The following is a 21,345-nucleotide window of genomic DNA, read 5'->3' on the forward strand; positions in this document are numbered from 1 at the left end:
CAAGCTGGGAATACTTTACAAGCATACTTGAATAACCAATTAACCACCACCCCATGCCAAGAGATAGACAGCCCAACCACTGAGGAACAATATTTCCACTGAGGAATAATTCCCATTACTGCCATCCCTGCTAGAACAGAACAGTGTTTGTACCACAATTGTTCTGAGTATACTGACCAACCTCTACAGACAGCCTTAATGCAAAAACAAGTTATAGCTACTGCAGACACACTTAGAACTACTAGATGAATGCAAATAGAAGAAACTGAACTTTTATTAACTAGCATTTTTTCATTCTGAAAAAGGATACTCATATTTCCAGTCCTTTTTACCACTGACGAAAAGTTTGAAGGGGTAAATACACCTTTATGACCTGTAAGTAATTTTTCCTCCTAAGCCCATAATTTATATTCAATTAACAGCTTGAAACACCGTGTTAGTGAAGGCAAAAATATACGAAAGAGCTCTGTGCTGCTTTTATAGAAAACCTTCACTGCTGTACAATAAAACCTTCCCATCAACTCAAACAAGATGACATATGCAAGACAGGCTAAAAACAGTCTTTAATATGGGAGACTACATTAATAGAAGAGTAAGTCCAGAATTAACCACAGCAGGAAGCAGTGGGAGTTTTGAACTATAAGCTGAATTAACTCATACATCATCATGATTAGTTCTGCATGTAGAGAAAATAATGCCTTGCCAGGAATTTCACTCATTCAGCAATGAGCATTTGCTTGCCCGTGCACCACTGGCTCTCCTCACTTGTAGTTAAATCAAACTGACAACTGCACAGCAATAAAGCATTTTTCTCTTTAAAGTCACCAGATAAACATTAATAAAACCTCAAATCGCCTTCAGGACAGATTCCTTGTCTACTTTTCACATGAAGAAAATACATGCATGGAGAATAATGGTTACCTCTTTCAGGTAGACTGAATGTTTCACATTTGGACAGGGTGTAGATGCCTATGACATTTAAGAACATCAGTCTGTATGGTCCCAAATCAATTACATATTTAAGTTGATGGGGTTTAAGTTCACTTACAAAAATGCAGTAATATGCCCAAGTCCTTCGCTGAATCCAAATAATCTTGCTCAAGGTGGCAGAGGAAGTCAACAGCAGAGACTAAAGTCAAGACTTTACTTCCGAGGTTAGACTCTTGGGGAAACTGCAACCACAGAAAACGTGGGAAATCAATTTCAGTTCTACTCATTATTTATACTGGAAACTTGTAACACACAGGAACTTAGTAACAACCACTTAGCATCTCTCCTGCCTGCTGTTCACAGGTTGAAAGCACAGAAGTTAATAGGACTGTGAGGTGCTGCTAGAAAAGAAGGGCAGGGTGCTGCCCCCACACAGCTTTTGCACGGGTGTTATTTCATTTTTGTTTAAACCAGGCACTGTACATGGCTGCAAAACTCCCCTGGCTGTGGAGGGAGTTACACCAGTGCCACAGCATTTAGGAACTGAGTATGTCACTACAAACACTTCCAGAGGAACACAGCTACATGAGATAAGCAGGCAAAAAATAATTACTCTATCATATTAACTATTACAAACCAGTTTGTATTCTTTCAGATACAAGACTGGCACAGCTATAAATCTACAGCTACAACAGGTGTGCACATCCTGAAAGGCAACAAGCCTTTTGCTTTCAAAACATTCTCTCCTTTTACCTCAGTAGTTCAAAGTTTAAGTAAATATTCCCAATGTCAGTTCTTGGTCCCAGAGCTTGTGTTCTCAACTTCTAAGCAAGAAACAAAGGAAGCGACTTGGGCTTTCCCAGCCCTTGTTGGGATCCATACATTGCAGATGCACGTTTAAAAAAAAAAAACAAAACCACTTGTTTTTTGTTTTGGATTTCTTTTTTTTTTTTAACATTGCAAAGATCCGCCTCTCTTCAGCACAAGCCGTTTTTACCGAAACACGATCACTTTCTGCACGGAGGGGCAGGGACACACGCCGCTCGCCCGGAGGGCGGCACACACGGCCGGGAGGAGGCAGGAGTCCACCTTCGCCTCCGACCGCGGCTCCGCGGAGGGAGGGGCGCGGCCGAGGCCGCCCAGGCCGGGCTCTCGCTACCCTCACCGGGCAGGGCCCAAACGCCGGCTGCCCCTCCGCGGGGCCGGGCGGATGGGACACTCACCTCGCGGGGCCGCCCCCGGCATGCCGGCGCTGCTCCCGGGGAGGTTCCCGGGAGGGTTCCCGGGGCGGTCCCACGGGCTCCCGGCGCGGGTCCCTCAGGCTCCCGCCGCTCCCCCGGGAGCCGCGCACCGGCGGTTTCCACCGCAACCGCCTCCGGAGCCACGGCGCCAACAAGGCCGCGCCTCATTGGCCGAGCCGCCCTTCCGCAGGCAGCCAATGGGAGCGCCGAGCACTGGGAGGTGCGGGGGGCGCGGCGCTGAGGGCGCTCGCAGGTCACGGAGCACCGGGAGCGGTTCGGAGCAAAGGAGCTCCGGGGACAGCGGCACAGCGGGGAATGAGCACCACCGTATAGACCTGGCCACGTCCAGGCTTTCGTTAAACGCTTCCAGGGGCGGCGACTCCACCACTTCCCTGAGCAGGACGGTCTAATGTCTTAATAAGTTTTTCTGAGGAGAAAGTCCTCCCAATATCCAGTCTAAACCTCCCCTGGCGCAGCTTAAGACTCTGATTGCTCCAACAACAAAAGTACCAGGACAGCAAAGTCATGCTGGCCATTACCTCCCCTGGGCAGCCAGGTATCTGCACCTGAAACACTGGGTCCAGGTGTTTTCCTTCCTATGGAAAAGCGTCACGGTTCCCTTTCAGGGATCCACCACCGAAATTTGGGTACCACCTCCAAGAATTAATACATCCAAGGATTGATCCCACTCAAAAGCTGTCAGGACAGAAAGGTGTTTCCTGTACTTCTGGGCAGTCTTGTCTGACCCATTGACACTGGGAACATGAGCATTCCTTCCCAAGGAAACGTCATCTTCTTCCATCAGCCCAGCTCCAAAATGTGGAGCTCATCTTCCAAATTGAATATGTCGGGGGATTTCTCACAGAAAAACAGTGCAAGGGCAGAAAGCAGTTCCTTGCCTTCTCAACCCTCAAACACCCTAACACCTGCACAAACAGTGCTGGGCTGAGCTGTTTTCCTTCACAAAGTAAAGGCAGTCTTTCTCTTTTTGCAGCCCATCCGCAAAATTTGGATTCCAGCGCCAGAAATTAGTAGGTCTAAAGACTGCTTCTGCTCAACAGGTGAGTGAATATCAAATGTTCTGCCCCAGGAGCTTCAGATGCAGCTTGTGTGAGGTGTGTGGGCAAAACCCTGAATGTGTGTGGATCTCTGGAAGTCAGCCCAAGGCCACGGAGTTTCCCTAAAGCTTGCCATGGGGCTAGCTGGAGATGGGAACACACTTCTGTGCCCTGGGATCAGGGGCAAGTGAAGCCCAGCACTGCTGAGACAGCTCTGTGTGTAAATTACTTTATTTAAGTGTAAGGTGGTCAGACAGCAGCGAATGTCAGAGAGCAGATGTGCCTTCAGCAGCCCCACAGAGACCTCAGCACAGTCCAAGAACATGCCAGACTAGCATAGAACCTCACCTTTCAATACTCCTGTTGCTACAACACATCACATCACTCTGATGAAGGTAAGCTTGTGCTCAAGCACTGCACTGAATCACCACTTGGCACTGTGAGGAAGAGCCCTCTTCATCTCAAATGTACCATTTGTATTAATGCCCTTCTTTCCACCATGACACACCAAGCACAGGGCTGCTGTGAGCAGCAGCATCACACTCTGCTGTGTTTGGAGAGTAACTTACAAAGCTATCACAACCCTGCAGTACTTTTCTGTCAGTGGTGCCCAGCATCATCCTGAGGGCCTCTCTGCTCCTCTCTGGAGTAAATACACAGAAAGATTGTCCAAAGTCCAAAGGTTTGAGGCTAGGAAATGGTTACTCAGTGTTCAAAAACAGGGCATTGCCTCTCAATTTGAACATAAGCCTATACAGCATTCTCAAACAACAGAAGCACTTTGGGGAGCAGAAATATTTGTTAACCTTAGGAGGTTGAGCCTGGGAAGTTACAACAGTAAAAAATCAACCACAGCTGGGAGATACAAACTCCAGATGTCAGGCAGGCTCCACGGGGACCATCTGCATGTAGCATTCAAGGGAAAGGGATTTTATGTCACTGCTGAACCATAGATAAGGGTGGTGTACCTGATTTCCTGATTTCCTCCAACCTGACGTGTGAAAAACATTTCCTGCTTCTGTTGGTTGATGTGTTCTGGGGGAGTGTTCCAGGGGCCTGCACAATCCCTTTGCAGGTTATCCTTCTCGAGTCCCAAAATACCACTCAAACCTACTCCAACTAGCTCAGTGAAGTAAAAAAATAGCCATTTCTTCAGATCAACATGAACTTTCTTACATCTTCTTGCTCAGCTCTGCAGTAGTGGGGAAGTTGTTCCAAGGCAGAAAACCACACTGGAAGCAGCCAAGGGTGAGGAAAGCACAGAGCCTGCACAAATCCCCAGCTGGCCAACATGGCCCAAAACCAAGAGAGCTGGGGCCCAAGGCTGAGCAAGTTTTCTCTGAAGGAAACAAAGGCTTTGGCAAGAGTTTGTGGTTGTTACTTCAGGAGGCAGAAAGACCTCCAGGAAATGAACCATCTACAGATCAGCATTAAAGTCAGATTATTTTCTGCATTTCAGAATATTCACCTCAAGCTAGTGCAAAACCAGGGCCATCCAGCCCCTTCTCTGCAACACAACACTGCTTAGTCAATGTTCTCAGACTCAGTTCACCTACCTGTCAGCTGCCTGAGTTTCAAAAACCCTTGATTGAAAAGACCTTCTGAGAAAGTGGAGAGGCCTTGGGCAGCCACAATGTCTGACTCCAAGCACTAAGACGTACAAAGCTCCAATGCTGTGAGCCAGTAGACTGACACCAAAACAATCTTTGCTACAGTTTATTAACCAGAACAGCCTGATACATAAATTTGTGTTTGGTATTATATTCCTGTCAGATTTGTCAAACAGAAGTTATTTATGGTGTATAGGGAACAAACAACTTTTAAATGGTAATTAGAAATTTTAAATGGTAATTAGAAGATACCTCAAGCCATAAACAAATAAAACTCCATTTAGAGTGGAGGACAGCCTTGTGTTCTCATGGACCCCATGTCCCAGGGATGTGCTCTCAGCTCTGCTGAGCTCCCTGACCTCCACCTGACCAAGTCACAAAGTGTAAGGGAACTGATAAATGTTTTTTTTAGCAGCAGAAAGCAGAGGCAACATTGTACACAAAACGTACCCTGCTTTTGTTTCAATAAAATGCCCTTTGTTTTCTAGTTATACAATGAGGGAGTACATGGGTCCTAAAAACCCAAAACACTTCTCTGCAAGGACACTGAGCCAGAAACATCAGACATAGATCACAGTGAGATGCTGAATCACCCCAAAACTCCCTATAACAGTGAGGAAAAGGACTCTGAACAAACAGTGAATAATAGGAATTAAAACTGGCAGTAGCAGAAACTTCAAAATATTTTCTGGTGGCACAGTGCAGGTCTTCAGAAGTGACCTGTCCTCCAGACACTGCCATCAGCAGACAGACATTGAGCCCTGAAAACCTTCTGAACAAGTAACACTTTGTAGGAGCAGTCACAGGAGGTGGCAGTGGCAGGGCAAAGAGCACAAGATCTGACATGAGCCTTCAATACCTAAACTTCTCTCCCAATAATCACCTCTCTTTCCAGAAAGGGCTTTCAGAGGAGCCTGAAAAAGAAAAGAATTTGGCTTCCAGGTCATCTCTGCTGGCCTGAGACAATTTTGATGACATAGAGAAACGGAAAAACAAGGAATTTTTCTGCCTTGCAAACTATGAGAAAAACTAGATAAACCTCAGAACCTCTCTGGTCCTCAGTAAAGCCAAATGTTCTAGAATTAAACTTTTTACTGCTACAAGCAGCTTTGTCTAGGCCTGAGCTTGAGACAAAGACTTTGAACTATTTCAGTAAAATCAGTACAGTTGATTGCCTCACTCTTGAGCTTCGTGTGTACAGGATGCAAAGACAAAAGTGGATCAAGCTACACAGATTTGATCACAAGAAGAAACAAGCAGATAGACAGAGCTGATCATCTGTGGGTTGCCTTCATCGCTGCTTTGTTCTGGCCAGCTGCTCAAAGGGTCACAGGAATGTCATGACTGTCTTGTTCTTGCCGATCTGCCAGGGCTCCAGTGGGAAAAAGCGGATGACAATCCTTTTGGGTATAAGAGCAAAAATGTGGTCAGGAAACATTATTTTATAATTAAATATTATTGCTGCCCAGTTTGCAACATAAGAGAAAATCTGCACTAGGGTCTCACTGTCTTACACTTCAGGGGGTTCATTTAAAAGAAGGAAGCATAAGCTGTGTATGGTCAGGGTAGAAACAGACTTCTCAAAGGCACTCTGCATTTCAACACTTTAAATGTGATACTGATTCATTTTAGAAGGAAGCACATAGTGCATAATCTTGCCAGGGATTTATCCTGACAGTATCCAAGAGGCAGGGAACTACTACCATCACTCTTCTTTGGGAAGATGGGTAGGACAAGCAGAGATGGACATGGCTGACCTTCAGGAACAGCCTTGTTCCAGCATTTGCCAGGGTGAAGCTCTGAGAAGCTCTACCCATTCTGGTTGGGTTTCACCCTAATCTCACCAACTGTACCTGCTGGTCTTCAGAGAACAGTAATGCCCAGACTGTTCAACAAGTGCATACAGTCTGTGGTTTCATCTAGTTCCAAACCACGTGTCTGGAATTCAGCATCCACGAGCACTTAGTGTCTGCAATCTCGTCTTGAATCTGTATTACAACTTGGTCTCCTGGCGAACATGGGAACTGCCACTATCTCCTCTACTCTGAACATCCCCTCGGTACTTGTGGTATTCCATATCCACGGACCGCACGGAGCTGCAGGCCCGATGGGAGGACGCCCTCGCTGCCCTTGGGGTGATCACGGTGCCCCCGGGCTGAGCCCGCCGGGCCGCACTCACCGCTCGGGGCCGAGGCCCAGCTTCGCCGTCAGAAAGTCGAAGAAGCGGGCGCTGTGCTGCTTGTTCTGCTCCGCCGTGCCCACCACGCCGATGGAGGAGACGACCAGCTGGGCGCAGGGTTCGGCCGAGCCCGACAGCACCATGGCCAGCCCGGTCCGCACCGTCACGTTCACCCGCTGCCGGGACAGGCACCGTCAGCCCCCGCCGCCCCGGCCCCGCCGCCCCGGCCCCGCCGCCCCGGCCCCGCCGCCCCGGCCCCGCCGCCCCGGCCCCGCCGCCCCGGCCCCGCCGCCCCGGCCCCGCTCACCTCCACCGGTTTGCCCAGGATTTCCGCGGCGGCGGCGCACAGGCTCAGCGCCAGCCCCGGCGGCAGCCGCTCGGCCGGCAGGCTGGTGTCCAGCTCCACGAACGGCATGGTTGCCCCGCACCGCCTCTGCCTGCGCACCCCGGGCCCGGGCCGGCCCTGCCCCGCCCCCGGAGCCGCCCCGGCAGCGGAGCCGCGGCGGGGCGGGCTCAGCCCCGAGCGGCCCCGCCACCGCCCCGCTTACTCCGCCTCAGCCCCGCTGCCTGCCCGGCCTTTGGGATCCACCATGGCCATTGCTGGGGTGTGCATTAGCGGCTGTGAGAACAAAACCATCGCGTCTCTCACTCGTGGGTAAAATAAGTTTTGTGAAGGCCTTACTGCCAGTGGAAAACCATTTCAGGTCACTACAACGGACACCTCTGTGCAGGGAGGGTTGAGAATAGAAGCGCGGTAATTACCCGGAATGACCAACACTACAAGAAATTAAAAAGCAAGCAGAGAGGTTACTGCTTTATCCAACCTCTATTAATTACAAGGACTTTGAGCAATCAGGACTTTGAGCTCCCAAGTTGGTAAGTGACCTCGGCAGGCTGGCCCACAGGGATGGTCTAATCTACAGATCAGAGGTGTCTAAACCAGAGATCAGAGGCTTCTCAGAAGCTGAGCTACTGTTCAGTGAGGTTCCATGAGCTCCTTCACAGCAAAGGCTTATGAACCAGCTATACTAAAAGATCATCATTTAAGGCACAAAACTGTTGGGAAAATTTGCCTTGTGTAATGTGACATGTTGGTTTTCTGTAATTCTAGGCAATGCTGATGAAAACTGATGAAATTGCTCATGTTTTTTGCTTAGGGAATTGCTTGGCCTTCACTGCTGCTAGTGAAAACAATACTAGCACAAAGAGTCGTGTGCAAAAGACAGCCAGGAATAAGGCTGGGAAAAGATTTCTAAGACAGAGTAGTATCTAGAACTGAAACCTTGGTGAAAAACACCATGAGAAAAACAACAGGTTTTTTAGAACTTGCCAGTAAAAAATGTCACTAGCCAAGACTTAGTCTTGACAAGGCAGCACTGCAGAAAAAAACCAAAGAAGCAGTTATTTGATTAGTGAAAGAAGCAATGCCTGAATTCCATTACTCATTTTGTTTTACAGGAAGAATTTTTTGGCAAGGATTTTAGGGTAAGGGCAACAATTACTTATGAATGGAAATATACAGATATATATATTCCACCAATTTCTGCATCCTTTACAATTTGTTATTTTCAGCTGAAGAAACTGGAAATGGTTGGATTTGCTCAGTTTTACCTCATAAATTGTGCTGCAATACAAAAGGATTTTGTATTTGAGCTATAACTGGGCAGAGACAAACAGCCAAGAAAAAGAGCCCAAAAGCTCCAAAACAACTCTTTGCCCTTTTATTGTGATGCATGTGTTGCTCAATGCCACAAAATCTCTCTCTTATTACTTCAGCTGCACAGGGTGACTTACTTGGTGAACATCCATCCAAAACTGTCTCAGAAGAGCACGTCTGCATTTATTCCCTCTCTGCATTTCCTAGGAGAAATGTGGATTGCTATTACAGTATTACCATAGAAAAAAAACCAATTTGTGCACTGTTATATTTTCTTTCATGAAAACACTGTGAATGCATTCTTTCAGGGTACTCCTTATATAATATTAACACAGTATTTAAGGTAGGCAGTTATTCCAAGGCTGTGGCCACCAGCAGCATGGATCTCCAAGAACAGCTGCTGCCACACGTGTACTGGTAGAGCACCAACAGAACCCAGGCTTTCAGAAATCCAAAGCAGCAGTTAAACTGAAGAATTATAAAGATTCACAGCTGTAGATGAATACAAAGAAATTTATCAAAGGAGCTTCAAAGGAAAAAGAAGTGTGGAATGTACATGGACAGCCAAGCAACATGCCTCAGCAATAAGAAACTTTTAAAATTTATTTTTTTCACTTTTGTGAAGTAGTTTTGTGCTCTACTTCTCTGTGCAGACATGCTGGGAAGATGAGGATCAGGCACACTTTGCAGGACAAATGTTAAAATTGAAAACAATGATCCTCATCCTATTCAGTTCTTTAATGTTCCCAATTTATAGGCTGGCTTGAATTCTGTCAGGAAATACCATTCTTGTCTCTATCATCTCTGAGAAGACTGACACTGAAATAAAATTCAGATGCATGTTGAGTGACCTGTAGGACCTCAGCCTTCTGTTTAAATTTAACATTTTTAGGTCTTAAACTTTCCTCAGTTTCCACCCCAAAAAGATACAAGAAGGACTTGGCCCGGGGGAAACACTTTGCAATTTCTGTATTAGAATTACAGTGCTCTTTCCAGTTACATGTAGAACTGGATGTCAGAGAAGAAGTTAAAAAGGAAAAAAAAAAAAAAAAAAAAAAAGCAGGAAAAATGCTAAGATAGGTTAATTCATTTCAACATCTTCATCAACACAGGTGCCAGTTGCTCTTTCAGCTGTGGATCAATCTGAATATTGCTCAGTTCTTTGATATTTAGGATCATCTCATGGGCTTGGAAAAAAAGCTCTTTCCCCACAGCATCCTCCACCCGCCTGCGCCATTCCCTCAGCCTGGGTCTGTCTTCAAAGATGTCACAACCAACTCCAACAGGCTGCAGAAAGGGGAGAGAGTAACAGTGAGGCTTGGGACAATCACTTCTTTCTGAAACAACAGGCACTAAAAGTGTACTTGCAGGTACAGGTAAAGGGGGAAAACCAGGAAAAGGTCATAGAGGAGCAGTAGGAAGGAGGGAAATCTCCTCTGGTCAGATGTACCTATCTGGGGGACACAAAAGCTAACCTGTATTTTACAGCTCAGTTCCTGGGTGCTGGAGTAGCTGTTTAGTGCAGCATAGATGACCACATTCTGTGAGTCATTTTCAGCCATGACACTGAAAATGTGGTGGGTTGGGGTTCCAGAGAGCACTGCCCAGTTTGCAATACAGAGTGCTGGGTTACACATCAACACCCAGCACAGAACGTGAAGTGTTTGACTGAACCTGTGTCCTAGCTAACAAAATCCACCTCCCTTCTCCTTTCTGCCTGTGCCACTCTCTGAACACAATGTAGAGAAGCAGAACTGCTGATTTTCAGTCCCTTGGACACTCAACTGGGAGAAAGAAATCACTGCTGGGCTGCAGGATCCACCCTGGTGGTCTGGCAGGGAGCAACCAGTTTGTACCAGACTTAATTTGATTGCCTCTGTCTGAGATTAATTCTTTAATCTTCCAGACATGACATGGGCAAGTATTATATTCTTGAATGATAGAAGTATTCCTACATGGTTGTCTCATTTCATCAGACCTGTCTGCTATTGCTTCTCACTTATATATAATTACCTCCTTCTCTGGTGGTTAAAAATAAAGTCATGATAATAAATGAAGAAGAGGTTATTGCTAGAGATGAAAAACAAAAGAGATCTGTTGCAGCCAGCTTTTTTATTTTCGCTGCTGTTCTGAACCCACTCTCAGATTCTCCCCATTGTCTTAGGCCAGTTCTGCTGAGAGATGCCCTCGTTTCTCCTCCTAGTGAAGTGTTACCACATGCTGCACCCTCCCTGCTCAGCAGCATCTGTTTTCCCTTGTGCTGCTGCTTCCTCACCATGTTGCACCACTCACTTGCATCAGTTCCACAATGGCCACAAGATCTGCCAGGGAGATCTCACTCCCAATGATAAAAGCCTTGTCCTGCAGAAACCTCTCCTCAAATTGCTTCAGGGAAGTGGACAGCCCCTCCATAACCTCCTGGAGCTTCTCTGAGGGCAGTGGCTGCCCTGTGAAGAGGGGAATCAACACCTGAGGAGAGAAGGGACATAGCAGTATCTATGACCATCTTCTCTGGTAGTAGTTATTTAATTTACACCCCATGATCATCAGTGACCTGCAATAAAGCCACGGAAGGGGATGGCAGAGCTTCATGGGCTGTGGCAGCTCCCCAGAGCTCCTGGACAGAGAACACACCAGCAATCCTAAGTGGCTGACCTGCCAGGGCAGCGACCTTCAGCTAGTCAGCAGCAATGTGCAGAACAAAATCAAGGATCCTCATCTCATTTTGTGCCTGGCAGCTGTGCCCTCCCACTCCACCCTGCTGGGCTATGAAAGAAAAATGGGCAACAGCTCCAGGGAAGACAAATCTCTGCCACAGTCACCCTTGCTACATCCTCTGTGTCACCAGTAGCTGGCCAGCAGCTGCCCCTGCCAGGTGCCCTGCTGTGGAACTGGGGGCTGCTGGCAGCTGCCTGTCCCGCAGGGTGACCGAGAGGGGGAATGGTGGTGGCTGTGGCAGGAGCATTGGGGACTCATCAGGCATCAGCACTGGCTTCCTCTGTGTGACAGCAGCCAGCAAGGCTGGAAGTGGTCAACACTATTTTTACACAAAACTTTCTGTGGCTCAAAGCATCGTTCTTAATTTCAATCTAATTTCAATAGAAGTTTTTCTGGAGCAATCACATAAGTGCAGTCCTTGTGTCTGCACAGACTTGCTGGCACAGGGAGTAGCTGCCTTTCCACAGTATTTTCATATCAGTCACAGAGGTGTCTGCACCTCTGGAGCCCACAGTGTTTCACAGCTGTGCTGCCTTCAACTTCCACAGCTAAAGAAGTACGGTTTAATTAGAGAATCAAAATTAAAGACACAAATTTCAATCAGTGCAAGTGGACTGAATTTCTACTTACTGCTAGTATGTTCAACAATTCAAGTTGGGATTGCTTAATCCAAGACAGGATTTTGGCCAAATACATGTGGAATCTATTTAATCAGAAGATTTCTGGCCAGTTCTCTTCCTAAGTGACTCCAATTATGCATGATGGGATCTTTGGGTAAAATCGCTTGAATCAGCATCTTCTTCCTTTTCCTTCTCTCAGGGCCATCTATCTTCTCCCATTTCTAGCTAATATGCTTCTCTTACATGGTGGCTTTATATGTTTCCATATTTACAGTTCTTCTGAGGACCTTTTCTGCATCTGGGCTATCTAATCATCAGCACCAGCAATTAGTTGGATTACTTTCCCTTGGAGCACTGCAGTGACAGCCTGCAGAGGCTGGAAGAGACTGCTTTTTGTATGAATCTGACTCATATTTGAATTACTCTACAGCCAAAAAATCAAATATCATTAAATTCAAGAAGATAAACAAGTCCTGATATGCTTTGTTAGGCACAAACAAGGGCAAACTTTACAGTAGAGGGGTGAAGTTCTTATCTGTTTACTAGCAATCCTGATTTTATCTGAAATTCCATACCAGCTGTCCTCACAGAACTATGCTTGCACCTAGGTCTCTAGGGATAGTTGAATTAACTGCCTGGTGAGGAAACTGGTGTTTTGGTGAGGAAACTGTTGGCTGGAAATTGGTGTCCAGCAAAATCACCTGATATTAAATGATTTTCTGGCTCAGGATGAATCAGGTAATTTTGCCTAAATGTAAATTGGCCTGAGTACACTGAATAAAGAAAACCTGCCTCTCAGTGTCTCTCCTGTCTGTCCCTGAGGCTGTTTCAGAGAAGCACATAAGCGTGCTGGAAGCAGAAGACTCCTGGATTTCCACCCTAAGGAGGCTGCAAGGACTTGTATGAAGAATGTAAGTCTTTCTGCTTCCACCAACAAAACACATGCTCACCAAAGCCAAACTCTGCCTATGTGCACACTCTGCACAGCTGTGCAGGGAGGGGGAGGCCCTAGGAAACAATACTAAATCTGTGACATATTCTCTCACAAATCCAGGCAATGAAAGCCTGTTGGGTTTGAGACCTCCTGTACTTGACCTTCTTTAAGGGAAAAGCCAAAATGACCAAATCTGCTTTTGCCAAATCCTGATGTTGATCAGTTTGGAACAACTCCCTCTCCAACAGCTCCTTTAGCTAGGAATGGCCCAGGTTTATTGTTTCATCATGTCAAACTGTCTCTGAACTGGGGCTGTTAAAAAGTGCTCAGTATTCTCACAGGAAAACATCACTTGACTCACGTTTTTACATTCAGTCTCCTTACCTTGATCCACATGGTTTTAGGAGCGTTAGCCCTGATGTTGGTGTGGTGCCAGGAGAGGTACTCATCTACCCGGGCCCGTTTCTGTATGTCTGAGGGGTACCAGTGGTCAGGAGTGTTGTACTTTCGACTCAGGTACAGCAGAATGGCAGTGCTGCTCACGCATCAGCAGAGACAAGAAACGCGTCAGGCAGTTACGATGCACAATGCTTTTGCCTAAGCTCCCTCTCCTGCTCCTTCTCAACTTGTTGCTTCCACTAAAAAGCATTTAGATCAGGATTTCCAGTGGAGTCAGGAGTTCCAGTGCCACATAAAGGCATTTAATTAATGTTGAAATCAGTGGCTCTTAATCACCTCAGCTTCCAGGAAAACTTTAACCTGCTGGAAAATCACAGCGCTGTTCTATGGTGCTGCTGGACAGTATTGGGGTAAAGAAACAATAAACCTCCATGATCATCTATCAGTGATGACAGCTCCACTTGCTCCTTGCCTGTTCTGACCCATCTCTCTGAGACCTGTGCTCTTTCTGTGCCTGTGCACTAAATGAAACTCTCTGAAGTCAGTGGAAGTTTCAGCAAGAAAACCCTACAGAATCTTTTTTGTGTTTGTCCAGATGTTTATACTCTCACTAACTGGCAGAAGTCAGATGGAAAAAGATCTTAGTCATCTGCAACAATACTTACACTATTACTACAAAAAAAGATACCACAGAAAATGTGCTGACAAAATGGAAGAAAATGCAGACACCCTTACCATGCTGATACTGCTGTAGTTCAATTATTTCAGTATTATGACATCATTAACCAGTCTCCATATTAATCTTTTAAAGCCTAAATTTTATCTGTGTAGATGTTCTCTCAGCCTTTAATTCAGATAAACAGAATTCTTTCCTAGAGTAAAAGTGATTTCTTTTCCTAGGGTGAAAGGAATTTTTATAAGCTTTAAACATCTCCCAGAAATGTTTATAATCCCATTTTGAGGTAAGTGCATTCAGGGTGAGATGAAGAAGCTAAGTCAGCTGAGTTGTTTACATTCTGAAAGATAATTCAAACAGAAAGTGGAAAGAGATCAAATGAGGTTATACTATTAAAAATAACCAGCATGTTCATATATACTGTGATCCTTAATTATTCCATGGGAATGACATCATCTGAATGCAGCACTGATTGCTGGTACCCAAGGAAGTCTAAAGACTGAGCTCTTACCATTCTGCAAGGGTGAAGTCTCCGTCCTTTAGTGCTGGTACTTTCTTCAAGAGGCTGACTTTGCCTGCACCTTCACTATTTGATGGCCCTAAGAACATCCACAGACAAGTCTGAGGTCAGAAGTGTGTCTGGCAGAGCATGATAAATGAAATACCTGCAGCCAGCTGGATGATCAGTGAGCTGTGTGAGGTTTTCCCGATAGGTCACAGCTCACAAGTGAGAGGTAATGAAATGGCAGAGTCAGCGTAAGGGCTGTCTGCAGAGGGCACTCGGCTCAGCCTGGGCACGTGGCATGGAACAGTTTCTACTTCTAACACCAGTTCTCTTGCTTGACTCAGGTACCAGGATACTTGCAGAACTTACTGACAGAGTGGACATCAGCTAGGGCCAGGGAAGCTCAGACACCTCAACCCTGCACTACTCCTGACTCTGTGGTACTCCTGGCTCTGCACACCAACTACTTCTAACAGGAAAATACGGGAGGAAGACACCATTCTGTAAGAATTTAAACTCCACAGTCCTTGGAGGAATTAACAGCTGACTATCTAATCAGTCTTTCAGTTTCCCACTGCTGGCACCAGACTTGCCAATCTGCAGTTAAATGCCAGGGAATTGCACAACAGCCCAGGAACACCTGAGTGAGAAAAGCTGTGAGGAATTAGTTTGTTTTGCTTGTTTTAAGTGATCCTGAGAAGACATTAAAAGTAAAGTGCAAATCCTGATCAAATCAGCATGACCAGCAGGTGTTGTACAAAAATCCCTTTGTTCAAAAAAAGACAAGAAAAAGGATTATTAACTTACAGTGATCTCCATCCCTAAGAACTATTTGTTCCCATTGAGGAAGCAGTGGCAGTGTCTACATTGCTGGACAAATGTGAAGTAGGAAACAGTCTGTGGGAAATAAAACCAGCCTCTGGACAAACAAGTTTATTTGCAGCTGGTTTTGGAAGGGCTGGGAGAAGACAGGTTGCTGCATTACAATTACAGACTGCTTTTCCTTTTATCAATTTCACATAATGAGTTGAATCAAGCAGAGCATACATTACCACTTGTGCCTTGTTTCTTCTTTGAGAAGTGTTTTTTTTTTTTAAATTCCAGTGTAAGTAGCTTCATCAGAGACTAAGGTTTACATTCATCTGCTATTTGAAGAGATTCAAACCCACATTTTCCCTTTGGTTAGGAAAAGCCTCTGGCTACCTGCTGTGATGATGGCTTCCAGTTTAGCTGGGCAAGAGGTTCCATCTGCACAGCAGAACTGGGCAATGCTGTCAAGAGAGGTAGGAAGCCTAGGTAGAGCTTCTTAAAAATAACAGCCTAAGAGAAAGCACAAGTTAAGCCTAATAATTGAGAAAATTGAGTATAAAAATGTCCAAAAATCAAGCCAGCGGGCAAAGTACGGGGTGCCTCACCCCCATGGTTTGTATCACAGAAAAGCAAATGTTTGTAAATCTCCTGTCATGCAAGGAGTTGCTCAGGGAAGGTGCTTTGTTCTGTGCTTTTAGAAGGGCCCCCAAGGCCAGTGGTCACCACACACCCAGCTCTGGTGAGATCTGTGGTGTTCAGTTGGTCTTCAGAAAAATGCAGTAGAAAGTTGCCAGTCAGTAATGCTTACAGCTAATGAGCAGTCCCTTGGCAGAGCCAGCTGCTTGCTTGTCCTGCTGTCTGTGTTTATTATACAGGGCAGCAGGAAACTAAGAAACAAGCACATGAGAAGTAAGCAGTGGGTGAGGGCAGCCTGAATCAGATTTCAGAGAGATTTCATCATACAGCAGTTCTAGCAGGAATACTGAGCATATTTATTGCCTGACAGGGCTAACAGGACATTACAGCAGGTTGGACAGTAGGTCAGTGTCTGTGACACAGCCTGTACCACAGCCTGGGGATGGCATCAGATACTTTGGTTTGTACATAGATATACAAATTGTATACAAGCTGAGACTGACTGATCTGTGAACCTCTAAATGCTTTGGTGTGAACACTAACTCCAGGCTGCTTTCATGCTTATTGCATGAAAATAGAGATAAACATTTGTACTTGCAATTTAGCAGAATTTAAGCTTGTGTCTCTCTTCCAGCCAGCAGAGCCACTCTTCTTGTTTAGTGGTATTGGGAGGCCCATCTTTATCATTCCTGTGATGTTGGCTTGACTTACAGTTGTTTAACATCAGTTGTATCTGAGGTAATTAGTTCTTGATGGCTCCCAAGGATGGATGGAGATATGGATAGATAGATACAGATGCACACACAGTGTGTGTTGTTGGGCTTTAAGCAGAGTATCCACAGTCAAAAAGCAGGGCAGGCTGTGACATGAGGAAATCTTAAACATAAATCATGCAGCAGAGGAGGGGGCTTACTGGTGGGTGAAAAGAGCAGTGGAGAAGATTTTATAGAAATAGAAGGGGGAAAATCCCACTGTATTTGCCAATCACATACCTGCCTGATCACCTAATCCTCAGCCAAGGATTTCCAAGTAACATGTTTTGCCTTAGGCAGAAAAGTAACAATTTACTAAGAAAATGCAACATTTAACTGGGCAACAGTCATACAGCTGGAGGAGCCTGAACAGCTGAGTGTTTCCGAAAAGTACAGCATTCCCAGAGCACTCCTCGGCCGTCAGTGTGACTAATTTGCTAGAAATGGCTAGAGGAACATTCCTCGGAGAGCCACAAAAATAGATGCAGCAGAGCTACGAGACTGCTCTGCGAACTGGAGCCGCACGGTCAGACCACTGCGTTCAATGCCCCTGGGCAGAGCAGGGATCAGCATCACTCGGTGACCCTGGCAGCTCGTCCTTCCCTCTCGCCGGGCTGAAGGACGCGCTGCTGTCCTGCGCCGGGAGGCGAAGGTTTTCCCCCGGCTCCGTGAGAGCAAAGCCCGGCCAGGTCCGGCGGGCTCAGCCCGGTCCCACGGGAGATCGCGTTACAGCGGCGAGCTGGCCCGTCCGTGCCTCCCCGCCCCTGGGCCACCGCCCGGGGACACGCTGGGCCTCTGGGGACCCTCCCGTCCCCTGCCCTGCCCTCACCTGCGCGGGGCTGCTCCGAGCCGCTCCCCGCCGCCGGCTTCTTCCCCAGCACCGAGTCTGCCAAGAGCCAAGAAAGGGGCTGAGCCCGCGCCCCGCCGGGCCGCGCCCGCCCCGGCCCCGCCGCCTCGGCCAGCGCCCGCCCCACCTTTGAACAGCTCCACGTGCTTGAACTCGAAGGGGATGTTGTTGCTCCGAGCGAAGATGTAGATGGAGCGGCAGGGCTGCGAGAGCAGGTCCAGGTACAGCTCCAGCCCCATCCCGAGCCGGCCCGCCCTGCGGGAGCTGCCGCGGCTGTGCCGCCGAGCGCCCGGAGCCGCCCCGCATGGGCCGGCGGGGGCCGAGCCGCGCCGGGCGGGAGGTGCCCTCCGTCCCTCCCCCTGCCCTGCCCCGGGCCGGGGACGGAGGAAGCGGGCTCCGTGCCGTGCGGGGACCGCGGGACGCCGCTCTCCCCCGGGGCGAGGACCGCAGAGTGCCGGAGGACCCCAGGAGAGCCCCCCGCAGCCGGGGCAGGGCGGGGAGGCACGGCCGGAGTTGGGACAGGGGTTACAGAGCTCCCCTTCCCTCAGCGTCAAGCGGCCCTGGCACGCTGTGGCTGGCATCCTGTTCATTCATTTTCCTTCAGGAAGGGAAGGCAACGAGAGTAGTGACAGTCTGCCAGTAATCAGCCTCAAAAGAGAGGTTGGTACTAAGCAGCAGGAGAGTGGGGGCTGCCACTCCCCTCCACAGCTTTGGCTGGCACCGCAAGGGCTCGGGAGCCACCCTCAGCCACAGCATCCAGCTACGACTCTCACAAGGTAAATGCTGAGTTTTGTAACACGGTTCTGCAGACACGCTGCAGACAGGGCCTTTGCACAGTGTCCTCTAAGGCAGTGTTAACCACGCACCGCCAGATCTCAGTATGGTTTACAGTTCTGAACGTAATTCTTTGGTCACACAGTCTCTGCTGCAAGGTGACATCTGAATGGCAGTGAAGTGTGGAGGACTTCTCTGTGGACTTTACATCTGCATACTCACTCAAAGTGACTTTCCTCTCTCCCTGGTATTTGTCACTTCAGATTTTTGTGCAAGTGAAGGAGAACAAAAGAAGCTCAACTGAGAAGAACACAATTCAAGCCCTTGCACTGAGCCCGCAGCGTTTCAGAGCTGTGTGATTCAAGGTGACATGCTGGCTGAGTACACGGATTTCTGGGACCTGGGAGATAGAGCAGCTGAGCCACTCAGGGCAAAGTCACCCCAAATCAAACCCACCTCAGCTGTGCTGACACCTTGCTATCAGTGTTGCGCCAGAGAGCTTGTATGTCACACACAGATCTTTGGAAAGAGCCATGGGAATCTCAGGGAGAGGGAACTGGAGGATCAGTTGCTCTTTTTGTTGTGTAAAGGATGGTGAAAAGGCTTGGATACTGAGCTGGGAGTCTGTGGATTAGACAAATTACAAACTGGAACATTTCCAGGGGTTTAGAACTTTCAGATTTAGAAGAGCACTGCAAGAATTTTTCAGTTTCTCAGCCAGCAGGGGCTGTGCACACCCTTCAGTTCCCCTGCAGCACAGTTCACCCTCTCGAGCAGCTGCACCCAGCAATGGCATGCTGGAGATCTTGGCTCAAGAGTACTGTGGCAGGTGCTTGAGCTCAAACTCCTTTGGTGCAAAGGAATCTTAAATGTTAAGGGAGCCAGGAAAATGAGCATGAAAGTGGCTCTGCACAGGTAACAGTCAGAGAAGTCTTTGTGCTTCAAAGTGCTCCCATGCCCATACTCTGAGCTGTCATTGAGAAGAGTGTTGATCTCAGCACTGTGCAGCAACATTAGCAGTGTGCTCCTTTATTCATGCTTCATTTGATCCATTAGTCCTATCTGAACTTCAAAGGTCTTTTCATGTGCCTCCTGGAAATGTTCCTTCCTTAAGTTTTTCTCCAATTTGCTGACTGCACTGCACAGCCCACATAACCAAAGAGGTATTTTTATCTGGTTGTGTTATAGGCCATTTGATTGATTATTCCTGGCTCCAGGCTAGTGCTTCTAGCACTGTATTTTCATTTGACTCCATCACCTCAAAGACCCTTTTTCCTGCCCTTATTTTCTCTGTCAGCATTTTGGAAACAGGAACAAGACAGAAAAAAATAATGCATTAAGTTTTGCAGTTTATTTCTTAATCATTTAGAAAAAGTCTCAGGATGTTTTTCTGTTTTTTAAACATTCCTCCTATTTTGTGTGTTACAGCTTCATTTTATTCCTGAAATCACAGTTCTCACTTATTTCCAAATAGCCCTAGGAAGAACTGAGGAAGTTGAATCAAACCTGTTCAATGAAGCTGACACGTTAAGCTGACAGTGGAGGTGTAACCCCTCTCCCTTTTCAGGGTGAAAGGGGAGTGGACACTCAATAGACCTTGTACCAAGGCAAGCAAATCTCTTGCACAATCTGTTGGGTTTTGGCAAGCAGCTCCAAGGGCTTTCAGTCTAGGAACTGGAACCAGACAAGATCCAATGACACAAAGGAACAAAATACAGAGGTGGAGGAATAGCAAAAGGCAAAGTACAAGGATGAGCAGCCTTATCTCCATGATTTAGAGAAAAGAACAAGGCAGATTTATCTGTTTTATAACTCTGTGGTCATCCAAGGAGTTACTCTAGGGAGGTGCTTTGTCCTGTGGGAATGGAAGGGTTCAAAATGCCACAGGTCACTGCATACACATCAGACAGAAACTACGGGAAAAACAATTTAAAATCCCTTCCTGTCATCATGACCAGGCTGGAGCGAGGCAAGTGTACCTATCCTTTGTGAAACAGCAGTGGAGGAGCACCAGAGAGCCAGCTCTGAACAGAGCTCCAGCTTGGTTTTGAAGGCAGCTGTCCTTGCAAGGAGTGCACAACGTGTAACATTTAAGGAACTTGTGCCTCATTCCACCAAGCAGAAAGTTGGCTCAAGACTTTTACATGGAGCTCTTGTGCTACAAGTATCGTAAATAAAAAAGTTTTAAAAAGACACTTGGTTTGCCTTGGCTTGTGCAATGGTTTGCATGCAGAGCAGCCCTATCTGGAGAATCTGCAGAGAGATGTGTGTCACAAAAGGCTCAGTTCTTAAGTCCATTTTCTGTCAAGATCTACAAAACAGACTCTTGGTTTTGATTGTTTCTCTGCTCTATACTTGAACTGAAAGCGTGGGAAATTTTTATGATGCTGGTAGAAGTTTGCTCTCTCCAAGAAAGGGAAAAGTTGAAAGTCAGAGAAAGTACAAAGGTGCCAAGAGCAGAGTGCAGCGAGGCTGGGCAGTCTCAGGAAGCAGCAAAGGCAGCTCTTTAACTGCAGGGGCACAGAGCAGCCCAGCTGGTGTGTGTGCTGAAACTGCAGTTACAGGGAAGGAAGTGGTTGGTGGTACAACATAAACACCTCTTGAGGCTCAGCACTCTGGCAACTGCAGCAGGACAGTGTCACCAGGGATTGCTGCTCAGGCACCAGCCATGCAAGCACTCTTAGGGCCAGAGAGAGCTGCTGTCTTTGACTTTGCTTGCTGGCATGCAACAGGCCCTTCTCAACAAATTTACCAATAAAAAATCAGGTAAGAAGACAAATATCCCTGCATGCATCAGCACGGAAAGGGAGAGAGTTTGAGGGCAAATTTGCCTTTTTATCACTGACAGTGAGGATTTCCTGTAGGTTGGAATAATGGAAAGTAAAGGCACAAACCTGCTTGGCTCCTATAGCTCAGCCTGCAGGCATGTGCATTGCAAACTGTGGTTCATGTGGCCTTTTGAACTAAAGGGCAGGTTTACTCAGAAAACAAACAGGAAA

At 47.1% G+C, this 21,345-nt stretch overlaps 3 protein-coding genes and 1 long non-coding RNA gene across 13 annotated transcripts in view; 1 reads left to right on the top strand and 3 right to left on the bottom strand.

Moving 5' to 3' along the window:
- CABIN1 (calcineurin binding protein 1) overlaps positions 1-2,324 on the bottom strand; it is a 105,330-nt gene extending 103,006 nt beyond the window's left edge. For 7 of the 9 annotated variants that reach the window (XM_086855722.1, XM_086855724.1, XM_086855720.1 and 4 more), the window contains exons 1-2: positions 2,154-2,324; positions 1,049-1,172 (exon numbers count right to left, since the gene is read on the bottom strand). The gene's annotated coding sequence lies outside the window, so the exon portion shown is untranslated. Of the gene's footprint in view, positions 1-921; positions 970-1,048; positions 1,173-2,153 lie in introns of those variants that run through there. The other 2 variants (XM_086855725.1, XM_086855719.1) reach the window with 1 other exon arrangement.
- Positions 2,325-2,383: 59 nt separating this feature from the next.
- Positions 2,384-5,766, top strand: LOC111936646 (uncharacterized). 2 transcript variants are annotated; one of them, XR_015277718.1, is made up of 4 exons: positions 2,384-2,727; positions 3,166-3,232; positions 3,469-3,624; positions 4,420-5,766. It is a non-coding gene; the product is annotated as an uncharacterized LOC111936646 (long non-coding RNA). The 2 variants fall into 2 exon arrangements; XR_015277719.1 differs by having other exon boundaries at positions 4,689-4,990.
- LOC111936645 (D-dopachrome decarboxylase) lies at positions 4,932-7,521 on the bottom strand. The gene is made up of 3 exons (XM_086855771.1): positions 7,326-7,521; positions 7,019-7,194; positions 4,932-6,239 (listed from the first exon to the last, which is right to left on the bottom strand). The coding sequence occupies exons 1-3, from the start codon at positions 7,431-7,433 to the stop codon at positions 6,167-6,169; spliced, it is 357 nt and encodes a 118-aa protein (XP_086711897.1). The 5' UTR covers positions 7,434-7,521; the 3' UTR covers positions 4,932-6,166.
- Positions 7,522-8,717: 1,196 nt separating this feature from the next.
- LOC111936644 (glutathione S-transferase theta-1) lies at positions 8,718-17,888 on the bottom strand. The gene is made up of 6 exons (XM_086855768.1): positions 17,700-17,888; positions 17,555-17,611; positions 14,534-14,621; positions 13,332-13,482; positions 10,968-11,144; positions 8,718-9,962 (listed from the first exon to the last, which is right to left on the bottom strand). The coding sequence occupies exons 1-6, from the start codon at positions 17,809-17,811 to the stop codon at positions 9,762-9,764; spliced, it is 786 nt and encodes a 261-aa protein (XP_086711894.1). The 5' UTR covers positions 17,812-17,888; the 3' UTR covers positions 8,718-9,761.
- Positions 17,889-21,345: the final 3,457 nt, after the last annotated feature.

Source organism: Cyanistes caeruleus, chromosome 18 (assembly GCF_971803275.1).
Source record: "Cyanistes caeruleus chromosome 18, bCyaCae1.hap1.1, whole genome shotgun sequence".
NCBI lineage: Eukaryota > Metazoa > Chordata > Aves > Passeriformes > Paridae > Cyanistes > Cyanistes caeruleus.